The sequence below is a fragment of the Coregonus clupeaformis genome, chromosome 4 (genome assembly GCF_020615455.1).
Source record: "Coregonus clupeaformis isolate EN_2021a chromosome 4, ASM2061545v1, whole genome shotgun sequence".
NCBI classification, from domain to species: domain Eukaryota; kingdom Metazoa; phylum Chordata; class Actinopteri; order Salmoniformes; family Salmonidae; genus Coregonus; species Coregonus clupeaformis.
The window spans coordinates 12785785-12801343 of NC_059195.1; the positions used below are offsets into that span (position 1 = coordinate 12785785).

General features: G+C 41.6%; 1 protein-coding gene across 1 annotated transcript; it reads right to left on the reverse strand.

Annotated features, from left to right (window-relative positions):
- Positions 1-695: 695 nt before the first annotated feature.
- Positions 696-3393, reverse strand: fkbp7 (FKBP prolyl isomerase 7). The gene is made up of 4 exons (XM_041866272.2): positions 3107-3393; positions 2458-2609; positions 1426-1553; positions 696-995 (listed from the first exon to the last, which is right to left on the reverse strand). Exons 1-4 carry the CDS (start codon positions 3334-3336, stop codon positions 831-833), a joined length of 675 nt encoding a protein of 224 aa, XP_041722206.1. The 5' UTR covers positions 3337-3393; the 3' UTR covers positions 696-830.
- Positions 3394-15559: the final 12166 nt, after the last annotated feature.

Genomic DNA, 15559 nt, shown 5'->3' on the forward strand with positions numbered 1-15559 from the left:
TCAAACTGGGATGACTGCATTAAAATATAAATACAATAGGCTATAGGCCTATTTCAATCATATTGTCTCAATATAGTTCATGATGTGTAGCCTAATGTGCGCAATGATTTGCCAAATCTTCATTTAGTGCATTATAGGGTAAGCATTAGAATAAGCCGCCTGAATATTTGCAGCCATCTTTCTAGGAGCTGATCCATTGTCAGTATTGTGGAATAATTCTAATATTAAGGTAAGATTTGAATGGAGAAAGCTGATCCGAGAGCAGCGTTGCCTTTCTTTAGATCCTATCAGTATCGACACATGCCTAAGCAAACGTTGTAGGAAAGATGCATCGTTAAAACACTCGTAAGCCTAAGTTCAATCGCTATCGGGAAACCGGGCCCTGGTCAAGAAAGGCAGAGAAAAGTGCCTGCTCGGTATTAACACGTTGCACTAGAGCCAGCAGTGGAGGAGTACTACTGAGCAAAGGTTTACATTAAATTCCTCCACATTTTGAAAGACAATAGTGTCCCAACACTCTGAAATGCTGCATATCTGCAACTGCCAGTGTGCACAGCAACAGTGGAGAGATCCTTCTCCAAGCTGAATTTGACTACGCCTCATCTTGGTGGTGAAAACAGAGTTGTAAAGCAGGGGGAGGGGCTGGGATAGTGTGGGTGTTTAGTGCTTGAAATAAAAAACTAAAAAGACAATTGCACAATTTAGTGGTTTTATTAGTCAAACTCTGTAGCCAAATCAGCATCTGTGAAATATCCACTGATGTTTACATAGTGTGTAAACAATAACAAATGTACTCTCATACTGTAAGTCAGTGCAGCCATTGGTGGGTCCTAGAGCTCATCATGTTCATAGATATTGTATTCCTTCACCGTTATCAATCCATCTCTATCGTGGTCACTCTTCTGGAACACGTCATTCACCATTCTCTCATAGAAGGAGTCTTCACGAGGTTTACTACCATCTCTCTCATACTCCACCTTGAAGTAGAATGTCATCTACAAAACAACAAACAAAACATGGGTTAGTCCTCCTCTGAACAATGGACAATTTAGTTGAAGACATGATGCATGTGCACCACCCCAGACTAAAATTGGTCAGAAGAAGGCTGTCTTCTTCAGTTTCTAAGCTCAGACTTTAAATGATGTACATGAGTTTCCTAACTACAATTTCTTATCCAGAGGTGCAGATCTAGTTTTTGATCTAATAAGAATGTTAGAATACATTTACATCTTAGTCATTTAGCAGACGCTCTTATCCAGAGTAACTTTACAGTAGTGAGTGTATACATTTTCATACTGGTACCCTGTGGGAATTGAACCAACAACCCTGGCGGTGCAAGCACCATGCTCTACCAACTGACCCACAACACAGGACTTGTTAGAGAATGTTACTTCCATCCAATTGAATATAGATGAACTAGCATACCTCATCCCTAGTGAGAACCTTGTCATCATCCAGGTCTATATCTCTGAAGGACTCCAGGCTGCGTGGCCCTTTGGAGACAGAGTAGAGCTCCACTTCAAAGATCAGTGTAGCATTGGGTGGGACAGGACCTATTAAACCAGAAAAATACATTACAGCAATATTTTCCCCAAAGTGAAAACAAAATAGTAACACCCAAACACAATGGCAACACTCCTTGGACTGACACACAGAAACCCAACTGCAAACATTTAATACTGTAATGACATTATTGATGTTTTCAGATGGAATACCTTCATTTCCAATTTGACATTTCTAGTTTATTCACTATAGTAATTAATCTGTTTCTTTCTCCAACAATCATTCCAGCAGTCATAAATGTTAATATAATATTTCATGCCATTGCCATACCAAATATTCCAACACACGGCATGCATTCATGGTAGCTACTCCCTCTACAAGAATACTACAACAAAGAGTGGACCAGTTGTAATCCAAATCCCATTCCAAGCCACCACAGTTCAAGATTTGAAACATGCATGCAAAGCTGCTATTTGAGCATCAGTTGTATGCTGTATATGAATGCACCATATGCCCAACATGCTTACATGCCAAGAGGAAGCAGTGCAGTGTACACTGTCAGTGGAGGAAATTCTTCAAAAAACTGCTGTGGAAATAAGACACAATAAGCAAAAATAAAGAAATAGGTGTTGTTAGTTAGTTCAAGAATATTGAATGAATGTCCCTTGAAATTGTATTAAAGTTGTGAATTGTTTATGTAAAATGTTGGCTTTAATATGATATATTATTACATATCTTATCTCATGAAACCACATGGATCCTTACTTTTTTATATGCTTTTGCGGGGAGGTGTGCCCCTTTCTGTCCAATGAGATCATTTTTGGACCATATTTCTGTCCACGTTGGCCAGGGGACTTCCTTTCGGCTCAAGAGGCAAAGGTTCTGTTTGGCCTCTTTAAGCATCACATTAATGGCTAAAATATGCCACATACGGTTCTTCTGCCCCCTTCTTACCTTTTCCTTTTTCTCCGAAGGCTAGCTCAGGTGGAACGGTGACTTTGCGTTTCTCCCCAGCACACATGCCATTCAATGCCATGTCCAGGCCCTTGATGATTTGTCCGACTCCCAACACAAACCACTGAGGATGTCCAGCTTTGTCTGAGCGGCTGAAACACAAAAGGAAAATGGATAGATGCATTAGGTGCACTCAACTTATGGTACAGTAGGGCTACATAACACAATATTAAGTTTGTCACTGTATTACCATGGTATTGCCCTGAAATAATAGGCACATTCATTTACTTTAATGAGCTAAACTGTCTGTGAATTTGAGAGGTTACATGTCAGGGCCATTCCTCAGTTATACCAAAGTGGCAGGGTTGTCTTTTGGTCTAAATATCCAGGATTGTGGCTTTACGCTGTCACTGGATATCTGTCTACAAGCTTTTGACAGAGGAATTATGCATTTACCAGTTCATGTCTGTTTTCATTGATGGATCTGATCAGTAGAAAATCAGTACAAATTGTATTACCAAATAGTTTAGTACCAAAATCGAGCCTTTCCTGGCTCCCTCATAAAACTCACATGGTGTGCAAATCCATTTGTTTTAACAAAATAATTATATTGTTGATGCAATTTTTAATGTAAATCTGGGACACTTACCTACAGTAGAACTGAGAACCGTCTTTAGCAAGATACCCATCGTAGTGTGCATTCATTAGGTCTCCCTTTTTGCTCTTTTTTGAGCAGTCCTCTGGCGTGAATAACACCTCTATCTTCACATCATCGATTGACGCAACTGCAACTGTAACATCAACAATGACATTATAAATCTGTAGACATAAAAAGAAGTAAAGCACAAGAGATTTCGGCAGCAGCATCATCATCATCATGTCAACAAACTGTATGCGTGGCACCGAAGTTTGTCTAGGAGCGCAAAAAAACGTCACTTCTGGTATGCAAGTGACGACTTCTTCTTCTTCGATGAGGTTTAACGGCGGTTGGCATCCAATAAATGTTGCATTACCGCCACCTACTAGACTGGAGTATAACTCCCTTATACTTTGCTTTAAAAATAATAATAAAAATATAAAATACCATACCATCTAATACTACACTCACACATTTTCTTTTATTTCATTTTTAAATAATAATAACAATAATAATAATAATAATAATAATAACTACCATACTCCACTATTTAAATCTATGTATTCCTACTTCAGGCCAACAGCCTGAAAGGATGGGACACCACCACTTAACACACCCTGTAACTCTTCTGATGTCAAGGGTCGCACACCCAAACACCTCTCTGCAGCTGCGACCACAACCTCTATTTTCTGCGACTTATGTTCAGTCCCTGCAGTACAGTTGATAACCATTGCTATAAATGCCAAAAATCCAATCTTACTGAAACATACAGTATATCACTTGTTGGTTTATCCCTCTGTACTGGTACAGATCTACTACTTACACCATTCCTCTCAGGAACCCTCCCCCTTGACCCACCTTCCTTTACTTTCTTCACTGCCTCAGCATATGACAACTTCTGCACTACTCTAACCCTGGAAACCTCAACCTGCCTCTCTCGCACTGGACATTTCGGATCCCCAGCCCCATGGCCAACCCTACAATTAACACATACCACTACATTCCCTAATGCTACACATTCCTTTGTCTCATGCCCTTCTGCACACTTCTCACACCTAGGAACCTCCCTCCTACACACTGCTGCCACATGCCCATAAGCTTGACACCTGTAACAACGTAATATATTCAGCACAAAAGCTCGTACAGGATAACTTATATATCCTAACATCACTTTGTCGGGCAAAGACTCAACATCAAAACTCAAAAGAGACAATGACTCTTTTTTTTCTCCACTCACGCCACCCTGTCTGCGTCACACCAAATGACGAGCATCACAAACACCGGGAATCTTCCCCTTCAGTTGGTCAGCTTTCACATTTACGGCTACCCCAGTAATCTCGCCTTTCAATGGCACCCTTTTCTTGAGAGCAAAACAATTCACATCTCTTGCCCCATTCGTATAACACGGAGCGCCTGCTCCCTCTGACCAGCAGAAACACAAACAAATATCACAAGACCACTTCTGGTTACCCTCACCGATTCCACAGCACCCAACTCTGTTTTCACCCACCCTGAAACCACAAATGGATCAGCCAAAAGGCAAGTGTCCACTTTCTCCAAAAAGTTCACTCCTACTGTCACAGACTCATCTTTATCCTGACCCTCGGCACAAACCTCGGGCTCCAAGAACTTCACCACACCTCCCACCTCCGATACTTCGCCCTCATTCACTTCCATTTCTCCTCCTGTCTTCAGCTCACTCTGCTTACACTTTCTACCATTCTTCTTTAACAAACCTTCTCCCCGCCATATTTAACCGACTCAAGCTCAAGCTCTCTCTTAGACCTCCTATGCCTCTATTTTCCCCTCCATTCCTCCTCCGTATTCCAAGTATAACTCTCCTTATGATAATACTGCACTTCTCCTGAGATACATCTTGTTCTTGCCTTGTCAAGGGACGCCATTTAACCGGCTGTCACAATCTCCGTACAATCAGCACGATTCCCTCGGGATGTAGCGCTCAACAGTGCATCCCACTTGTTAATCAGCTGCTTCGTCTTGATGTTCTTCTTTATCAATAGCTACCACGATGCTTTTCCATTTCAAACAAGCGCGCTCTCTTTCTCCATAGGGGAATTTAGAAACACTTAAAATAAGGGCTGTGTTTCGTGTAGGCTTACCCTGGCGTGATGTTTGATAAGCATGTAAATCTCTCTCGGACATGGTGACTTGTATCATTATATTCGGCTCCAATTACTCTCAGATTCAAAAATGCTAATAACCTTCAGAGTAGACATCATGAAAAACTACAAATCCCTGCAAGCTCCTGCATGCCATCTCTAGCTGACACCTTTGCTAACAGGTATTGTGTCCATTTAAAACTTGCATAAAACAGTTCACTGAATTATCAATTTAAAGACATTTTGCAATTTATTCATTTAGCTAACATTAGATAGTTAATCCAGAGATTCTTACCTTTGCCTCGATTCAGCAGTCTCGTCCATATCATCATGGCATTTGTATTTCTTTATGATAGCCACATTAGCAGCTAATTAGCGTTTCATTTTTTGGGGGGTAAATACAGGCGAATATATTGAAAAAGTCACCTTGTCCTAGAGAGATTTACATGGTTATCAAAATGTCACGCAAGGTTAAGCCTTTTTTTTGGATTGAGAATGGTGCCGGAGAAGATGGCTGCCGTTTTACAGCCCTCTAACCAATTGTACTATTATGTGTGTTTTTACGCGTTATTTGTAATTTATTCTGTACATAATGTTTCTGCCATCGTCTCTTATAACCAAAAAGAGCTTCTGGATATCAGGACAGCGATTACTCACCTCGTATTGGACGAAGATTTTTTCTTCAACAAGTCGGACGCGAAGGATATCGTACAGACACCCGACAAGGCCCAAATCCCCGTCATTAACATGAGAAAGAGACGGAGATATCGTGGACGTAGGTCGGGGTGCCTTGTAAGGATCCGACGGCGAGCGAGTAAACTGCCTCTTCCATCAATCCTATTAGCCAATGATCAATCATTTGAGAATAAATTGGATGACCTAAGATTACGGTTATCCTACCAACGGGACATTAAAAACTGTAATATCTTATGTTTCACCGAGTCATGGCTGAACGACGACATGGACAACATACAGCTAGTGGGCTATACGCTACATCGGCAGGATAGAACGGCTGACTCCGGTAAGACAAGGGGTGGCGGTCTGTGTATATTTGTAAACAACAGCTGGTGCACAAAATCAAATACTAAGGAAGTCTCGAGGTTTTGCTCGCTTGAGGTAGAGTATCTTATGGTAAGCTGTAGACCACACTATTTACCAAGAGAGTTTTCATCTATATTTTTCATAGCTGTCTATTTACCACCACAAACCAATGCTGGCATTAAGATTGCACTGAATGAGCTGTATAAGGCCAAAAGTGAACAGGAAAACGCTCATCCAGAGGCAGCGCTCCTAGTGGCCGGGGACTTTAATGCAGGGAAACTTTAAATCCGTTCTACCTCATTTCTACCAGCATGTTAAATGTGCAACCAGAGGAAAAAAAACTCTAGACCACCTTTACTCCACACACAGAGACGCATACAAAGCTCTCCCTCGCCCTTATCCTCCTGATTCCTGCTTATAAGTAAAAACTAAAGCAGGAAGCACCAGTGACTCGGTTAATAAAAAAGTGGTCAGATGACGCAGATGCTAAGCTACAGGACTGTTTTGCTAGCACAGAATGGAACATGTTTCGGGATTCTTCAGATAGCATTGAGGAGTACACCACATAAGTCACTGGCTTCATCAATAAGTGCATCGATGATGTCGACCCCACAGTGACCGTACGTACATACCCCAACCAGAAGCCATGGATTACAGGCAACATCCACACTGAGCTAAAGGGTAGAGCTGCCGCTTTCAAGGTGCGGGACTCTAACCCGGACGCTTATAAGAAATCCCGCTATGCCCTCCGACAAACCATCAAACAGGCAAAGAGTCAATACAGGACTAAGATTGAATCGTACTACACCGGCTCTGACGCTTGTCGAATGTGGCAGGGCTTGAAAACTATTACAGACTACAAAGGGAAGCACAGCTGCGAGCTGCCCATTGACACAAGACTTCCAGACGAGCTAAACCACTTCTCTGCTCGCTTCGAGGCAAGCAACACTCAAGCATGCATGAGAGCACCAGCTGTTCCGGATGACTATGTGATCATGCTCTCCGTAGCCAATGTGAGTAAGACTTTTAAGCAGGTCAACATTCACAAGGCCGGAGGGCCAGACGGATTACCAGGACGTGTACTCCGAGCATGTGCTGACCAACTGGCAAGTGTCTTCACTGACATTTTCAACATGTCCCTGACATGTTTCAAGCAGACCACCATAGTCCCCGTGCCCAAGGACACTAAGATAACCTGCCTAAATGACTACCGACCCGTAGCACTGACGTCTGTAGCCATGAAGTGCTTTGAAAGGCTGGTCATGGCTCACATCAACACCATTATCCCAGAAACCCTAGACCCACTCCAATTTGCATACCGCCCCAACAGATCCACAGATGCTGCAATCTCTATTGCACTCCACACTGCTCTTTCCCACCTGGACAAGAAGAACACCTACGTGAGAATGCTATTCATTGACTACAGCTCAGCATTCAAAACCATAGTGCCCTCAAAGCTCATCACTAAGCTAAGGATCCTGGGACTAAACACCTCCCTCTGCAACTGGATCCTGGACATCCTGACGGGCCGCCCCCAGGTGGTAAGGGTAGGTAACAACACATCTGCCACACTGATCCTCAACACAGGGGCCTCAGGGGTGCGTGCTCAGTCCCCTCCGGTACTCCCTGTTCACCCATGACTGCATGGCCAGACACGACTCCAACACCATCATTAAGTTTGCAGATGACACAACAGTGGTAGGCCTGATCACCGACAACGATGAGACAGCCTATAGGGAGGAGGTCAGAGACCTGGCCGTGTGGTGCCAGGATAACAACCTCTCCCTCAACGTGACCAAGACAAAGGAGATGATTGTGGACTACAGGAAAAAAAGAGGACTTAGCACGCCCCCATTCTCATCGACGGGGCTGTAGTGGAACAGGTTGAGAGCTTCAAGTTCCTTGGTGTCCACATCACCAACGAACTATCATGGTCCAAACACACCAAGACAGTCGTGAAGAGGGCACGACAAAGCCTATTCCCCCTCAGGAGACTGAAAAGATTTGGCATGGGTCCTCAGATCCTCAAAAGGTTCTACATCTGCACCATCGAGAGCATCCTGACTGGTTGCATCACCGCCTGGTATGGCAACTGCTCGGCCTCCGGTTTGAAAACAATTGGAACCATTTCCCTGTTTCACCGCTAGGTTTTATGGGTATTATGAGTCATACTGTGGTACTCTATTCTGTACTACTAAACAAATAAATAACTTTAAACCCTCCCTCATCCCCCAAACCCTCCCAACCTATTCAAATGTTCCCTCCCTCATGCTGAGACATTCCATCCATTTCAAAAATCATGTCGACAGTAACATCTGTTACCCCTAATAACTCTATTGCCATATCCACAAAAATTATGGTTTCCACAATTCGAGTCGTGTTGATAACCTTTCCAATAAAAGCCATGAAGTAAATGTTATTTACTATGAAGTGTCCTTTGACACAGCACATTTATTGGAGCAAGATTTCTGAACAGGTCTCAAAACCATGTCAGGACTAGTAGAAGCAACAGTTCTGACAGTAGGTCCACTTACTACAGGAGCAGCCATGGTGGCTCCATCAGTCCGCCTAGTATTTCCACCAATCTGTCTTACAGCCTCTGCATATGAGACATCGTGAGTTATTATATGTCTCTAGGCCCGTCTAGCCTCTCTCTGCCCTTACAAAAATGCATGTTGTTGTTGCAAACTTCCCGCAAGTTTGTGGAAAATTTGCTACAAACTACATAGTGTTCCACAAAATGTTGCCAGAAGTGGAACATTGTGGCAAACCTTTGGCAACAATAATATTTATTGCCGCTAGTGGCAAACAGTTTGCCAGAGTTTTTTTTCTGACAAACAAATCTCTCGAGATTCTATTTTAATCTGTGGTAAACCTGTGGCAACAATATGTATTGCTACTAGCAGCAAATACTTTACCAGAAGTTGTTTCTGGTGAACACACGAGTTCCAAGAACAGTAATCGTTGACTACCAGTCAGGGGGAGAAAAAAAAATCAGTTGAAAATGGAAACCAAGTGATCTACCTAGCTCCAAAGTTGTCTGGTGAGTGTCTAACTTATTGATTTAAGGTCCTAATAATGTTAGCTAATTGATGCCTGTTTAGAAATGTCATGTTTTATGGGATGGAGTGAAACACAGGTTGTTGCTGTATCAGTTCCAACCAACCTGTTAGTGCCACTGACTGGCTAGCTAGCTAACTAATGATTTTCTGGATAATTTAAACACATATGTTTTGGTGACAACATTGCTGTCTTTTAATACCAATATGCATGTCAATATGCTACCTTAGCTGTTCCGTAAGTTATCATGGTAGTAAGCACAACAGCTAAGATAGCAACAATATGACTTGACATCAAAGCAAAACTTCACTTTTGCAGATTGATAACCTTCTCCTACCCGTGGTGTTGGAAGAGGCTGCATTGGGAAGTGGATTCATCCACACCCTGGAAAGATGTTTGTGGTGAACTCAATCATAAATGAGTGTACGTTTTTGTAAGCTTGCTAAGGTAAACAAATGCATGTAATCTCATAAATGTAGCCAATAAATAATTATTTGTAACAATTAGATATTTCATTGCTTTAAACTAGTAGCTAGCTCATCTCGACCATGTGAAATAAAATAAAATTGTATTTGTCACGTTTCACAACAGGTGTAGACTAACAGTGTAATGCTTACTTATGGGCCCTTCCCAACAATGCAGAGACAAAAAATAGAAATAATAGAAGAAGAATAACATGAGGAATAAATACACAATGAGTAACGATAACTTGGCTATATACACAGGGTTTCAGCTCGAATGCCCCCAGCCTCTGGAATGCACTCCTGGACCACCTAAAGACACCAGAGACTCTGGGCTTTAAAATGGGCATAAAGACCAAACACAGGTTACAATGTTGTGCAAACCATAAACCTGGGCTTGCCCAACCCGAATCAACGCTTACATGCTGACCACACCGCCCGCATTGCGTACGCAAGTGTTGCAAAATAAATGTACAATTACAAGTTATTCAATAATTTCATAAAAACTGCTCGCGTACGTCTGCGTAGCCTGGTGCTAAAATAAAACGTGGTTCTATTTTAGATGCTTGACGCGCTGCAAGTCCACCTCTCCCATCTCCTGATTGGTTTTTAGTAGCATATACTCACGCGGGTGATTGAAAGATGAACGAGGGCCACACTCCAGTCCATTTGGTGATGGTAATGCAACTTAAAGTCGGTTGCCAACTGCCATATATAATCCACAGAAGAAGAAGAAGGAGAAGAAGGAGAAGAAGAAGAAGAAGAAGAAGAAGAAGAAGAAGAAGAAGAAGAAGAAGAAGAAGAAGAAGAAGAAGAAGAAGAAGAAGAAGAAGAAGAAGAAGAAGAAGAAGAAACTAGGTTTCACCTTTTTATCTGTGGATTTGTATTTGTATTTATTAGGGATCCCCAGCAGCTACTCTTCCTGGGGTCCAAATACATTAAGGCACTTACATCACACATAAAACTAAAAATAAAACAGTACATCATATAACATTATTACACCACTACATATCTACAATACAAAATGTATAATACCACCATACAACAACATTACAATGTGTGTAGAGTGAGTGTGCTAGCGTTTGTGTGCCTCTTCACAGTACCCGCTGCTCCATAAGGTGTATTTGTATCTGTTTTTTGCATCAGTTACCTGATGTGGAATAGAGTTCTATGTAGTCATGGTTCTATGTAGTACTGTGTAGTACTGTGCGCCTCCCATAGTCTGTTCTGGACTTGGGGATTGTGAAGAGACCTCTGGTGGCATGTCTTGTGGGGTATGCATGGGGGTACGAGCTGTGTGCTAGTAGTTTAAACAGACAGCTCGGTGCATTCAGCTTGTCAACACTTCTTACAAAAACAAGTAGTGATGAAGTCAATCTCCTCCACTTTGAGCCATGAGAGATTTACATGCATATTATTAATGTTAGCGCTCCGTGTACATTTAAAGGCCAGCTGTGCTACCCTGTTCTGAGCCAATTGTAATTTTCCTAAATCCCCCTTTGTGGCACTGACTACACGACTGAACAGTAGTCCAGGTGCGACAAAACTAGGGCCTGTAGGACCTGCCCTGTTGATAGTGTTGTTAAGAAGGCAGAGCAGGGCTTTATTATGGACAGATTTCTCCCCATCTTAGCTACTGTTGTATCAACATGTTTTGACCATGACCGTTTAAAATCCAGGGTTCTCCAAGCAGTTTAGTCACCTCAACTTGCTCAATTTCCACATTATTCATTGCAAGATTTAGTTGAGGTTTAGGGTTTGGTGAATGATTTGTCCCAAATAAAATGCTTTTCATTTTTGAAATATTTAGGACTAACGTATTACTTGCCACCCATTCTAAAACAAACTGCAGCTCTTTGTTGAATGTTGCAGTAATTTCAGTTGCTGTAGTAGCTAACGTGTATAGTGTTGAGTCATCCGCATACACAGACACACTGGCTTTACTCAAAGCCAGTGGCATGTCGTTAGTAAAGATTGAAAAATGTAAGGGGCCTAGACAGCTGCCCTGGGGAATTCCTGATTCTACCTGGATTATGTTGGAGAGGGTTCCATTAAAGAACACCCTCTGTGTTCTGTTAGACAGCTAACTATTGTACTATAATTTGCACATAGCAAAAATTGAAAAGAATTGTTCATGCCATGAGAGGTACCGGATCCAGGCAAATAGGTTCCGTAATGAAACAGTAAGATTTTAGCCTCTTCATACTGTACTGTCTTTGATCATATGGCCTACTTGTAGCGGAGGTTGCAGGATAGGCGAAGTTAGCTCAAAACAAAAGTGACATAATTAAGCACGAGTAGTAATTAGTGGGATTCTGTGTAGATTCTTCAAAGTAGCCACCCTTTGCCTTGATGACAGCTTTGCACACTTTTGGCATTCTCTCAACCAGCTTCACCTGGAATGCTTTTCCAACAGTCTTGAAGGAGTTCCCACATATGCTGAGCACTTGTTGGCTGCTTTTCCTTCACTCTGCTGTCCAACTCATCCCAAACCATCTCAATTGGGTTGAGGTCGGGCGATTGTGGAGGCCAGGTCATCTGATGCAGCACTCCATCCACTCTCCTTCTTGGTCAAATAGCCCTTACACAGCCTGCAGGTGTGTTGGGTCATTGTCCTGTTGAAAAACAAATTATAGTCCCACTAAGCGCAAACCAGATGGGTTGGTGTATCGCTGCAGAATGCTGTGGTAACCATGCTGGTTAAGTGTGCCTTGAATTCTAAATAAATCACTGACAGTGTCACCAGCAAAGCACCCCCACACCATCACACCTCCTGCTCAATGCTTCACGGTGGGAACCATACACGCTGAGATCATCCGTTCCCCTACTCTGCATCTCACAAAGACACAGCGGTTGGAACCAAATATCTCAAATTTGGTCTATTCAGACCAAAGGACATATTTCCACCGGTTTAATGGCCTTCATGGCCTAAGCAAATCTCTTCTTCTTATTGGTGTCCTTTAGTAGTGGTGTCTTTGCAGCAATTCGTCCATGAAGGCCTGATTCACGCAGTCTCCTCTGAACAGTTGATGTTGAGATGTGTCTGTTACTTGAACTCTGTAAAGCATTTATTTGGGCTGCAATTTTTGAGGCTGGTAACTCTAATGAACTTATCCTCTGCAGCAGAGGTAACTCTGGGTCTTCCTTTCCTGTGGCGGTCCTCATGAGAGCCAGTTTCATCATAGCGCTTGATGGTTTTTGCGACTTTTTCGCAAAAATTCTTGAAATTTTCCGGAATGACTTACCTTCTTGTCTTAAAGTAATGATGGACTGTCGTTTCTCTTTGCTTATTTGAGTTGGTCTTGCCATAATATGGACTTGGTCTTTTACCTAATAGGGCTATCATCTATATACTACCCCTACCTTTTCACAACACAACTGATTGTCTCAAATGCATTAAGAAGGAAAGAAATTCCACAAATTAACTTTTAACAAGGCACACCTGTTAATTGAAATGCATTCCAGGTGACTACATCATGAAGCTGGTTGAGAGAATACCAAGAGTGTGCAAAGCTGTCATCAAGGCAAAGGGTGGCTACTTTGAAGAATCTCAAATATAAAATATATTTTGATTTGTTTAACACTGTTTTGGTTACTACATGATTCCATATGTGTTATTTCATAGTTTTTATGTCTTCACTATTATTCTACAATGTAGAAAATAGTACAAATAAAGAAAAACCCTTGAATGAGTAGGTGTTTCCAAACCTTTGACTGGTACTGTATGTAATTACATTAGGATGAAATAGTCTAGGCCTTCTAATCTAGTTGTATTGCATCATATCGCCTATCATTTAGTTATCAATGCATAAGGTGAATACAAAACCAAGCAATGGTGAACATCAGTGTCAGTTAATAATATGCATGGGTGTTATAGTTGTATGAATTTATCACAATGCAAACCAGCTCATTGGAAATAAAACACCAGCAGTCCTAATGCAATGCAATATTAGCTTCACAGTGAAACACCACTATTCTGGCTATTTATCATTCTTAAACATTAAGCAAAATAGGTTATTTCCCTATTTTAAAAAATATATTTGCTTGCGCCTCTGTACAATGCATGAAAGCTTACCTATCATACGTCCACAACGATGTAGCAGCAGAACAAGCAATTTGTGAGAGTAGGACCCCATGTAAAATTATTCTGGTCGGTGTCAGCTTAATTCACTAACAAGTACTGAGAAAATCGATTATGTTACTTGTTTACTTGTTATTCTTGTTCAATATTTCCAATCTGGGATAGTTGTTCACTGAATTGCTAGCAGTAGTTGCTCACACTCCTACATTGGCTACAATGTAAACAGACGTAGCTAGCTAGCATTAAAGCTAGCTTTGTTGACGCCTGCTGCGTGATGATGCAATTTCTTATTTAGGTTAGAGGTCACGTCGTGGTACGTTTCAAATTTAGCGGATTTTACGTGCTCTGCATTCTCCTATACTACACGGTATGTTCTCTCATATCTTCTTAAAATATCATCCTTGAAAGAACAGGACGAATGCAAGTATGCAATTTGGAACACAGCCAACGTTTTAAACCCCCTCTTTACTATTTAAATGCAATCACTCTTATTTATATGTCATGATCGGTCATGTGACTTGGTTACTGTCGTCAAGTGCTAGCCAAGAAGCCAATTAGCCTAGTCATTCAAAAAATCAAATCTATTTCATCCATTTCAAAACACTTAAATTATAGCCTAACTTATGACAACAGTACTAAAGAGTATATCAAACCTCATTTGTCACTTTCCATGGAAGCAAAAGTTTTAAATGTTGTTTTTTGTCAAAGCTAGCTTACTACCTAGCAGCCAGTAGTAGAGAACATGCTAGCTAACTTACTCATAAAAAATGTTCGGCAAACACATCAAATAAACAAATAACTATGCTACTCCCTAACATGTTCATATAAACATTTGTTGTAGTTTTAGTATGTTTCTCTAAATAAGGGATGGCAATTGGATGATAAATTACCAATATTAACTAAGTGATTGTTTAGGTAGGTGGTAATATTGACACATGAGCAAAACATGTGTCAAAGGGGGGATGGTAGGATTAAATAATAAATATATACGAAGGAGAGGACAAAATACGTTTTAAAAAATATTTTAAAAAATTTAGACAGTAAAAAAACATGTGTGAAGATAGTTTATTAACCACACCCATATGTCAGAGGTTTTGTGCCCCACAGGTGAACTAAAGGAGAAGGTGACCCACTCTATCTAACCAGGTGACTGGTGAGCATCCAGTCCCTAAAGAAGAAAAACTGGAAGCAGGCCTGTTGGGAAGGGCCCTATCAGGTTATATTGGTCACTGCCTTTTCCATTAGAATAGCTGAGAGAGCCACTTGGGTCAACGTTACCCACTGCAAAAAGGTAGGCCCACATACCAACACCGTTGAACACACACAGAGTTAAAGAGAAGAACTGGAACCAATAGGGTCTGGGGGTAAACTCTGTTAACGAAGATCCCCTACCCCGACCTTTCATCACTGTGGGGTGTTTATAGAGGTGTGAGTATGGGGTTGTACCAAGCAGAAAGACTGAGGACAGGAGAAGGTTGGCGGTTTTTGGGAATATGGATAACTTGAGTTGCATCATAGTCTCGGCAATGGTCTTGATATGTCAAGATCCACCACCAATTATGATATGCCCTTATCATTGTTAAGAAGTAAAAGAGAAGAGAAGCGACCCGACATACTGACCGTCAAGGACGAGTGGCCTACAAAATGGGAGTCAGAGAAAGGCAGACTGTCAGATTCAAAATAAGGGTTGGGGACATAGTCA

Coding starts and splice junctions, on each gene's coding strand:
- fkbp7 (XM_041866272.2), bottom strand. CDS start 3,336: ATGATGATGATGATGCTGCTGCCGAAATCTCTTGTGCTTTACTTCTTT. Junction 2,610..3,106: donor GGTTCTCAGTTCTACTGTAG/GTAAGTGTCCCA, acceptor TTTGTGTTTCAG/CCGCTCAGACAAAGCTGGAC. Junction 1,554..2,457: donor CTTCGGAGAAAAAGGAAAAG/GTAAGAAGGGGG, acceptor CTGGTTTAATAG/GTCCTGTCCCACCCAATGCT.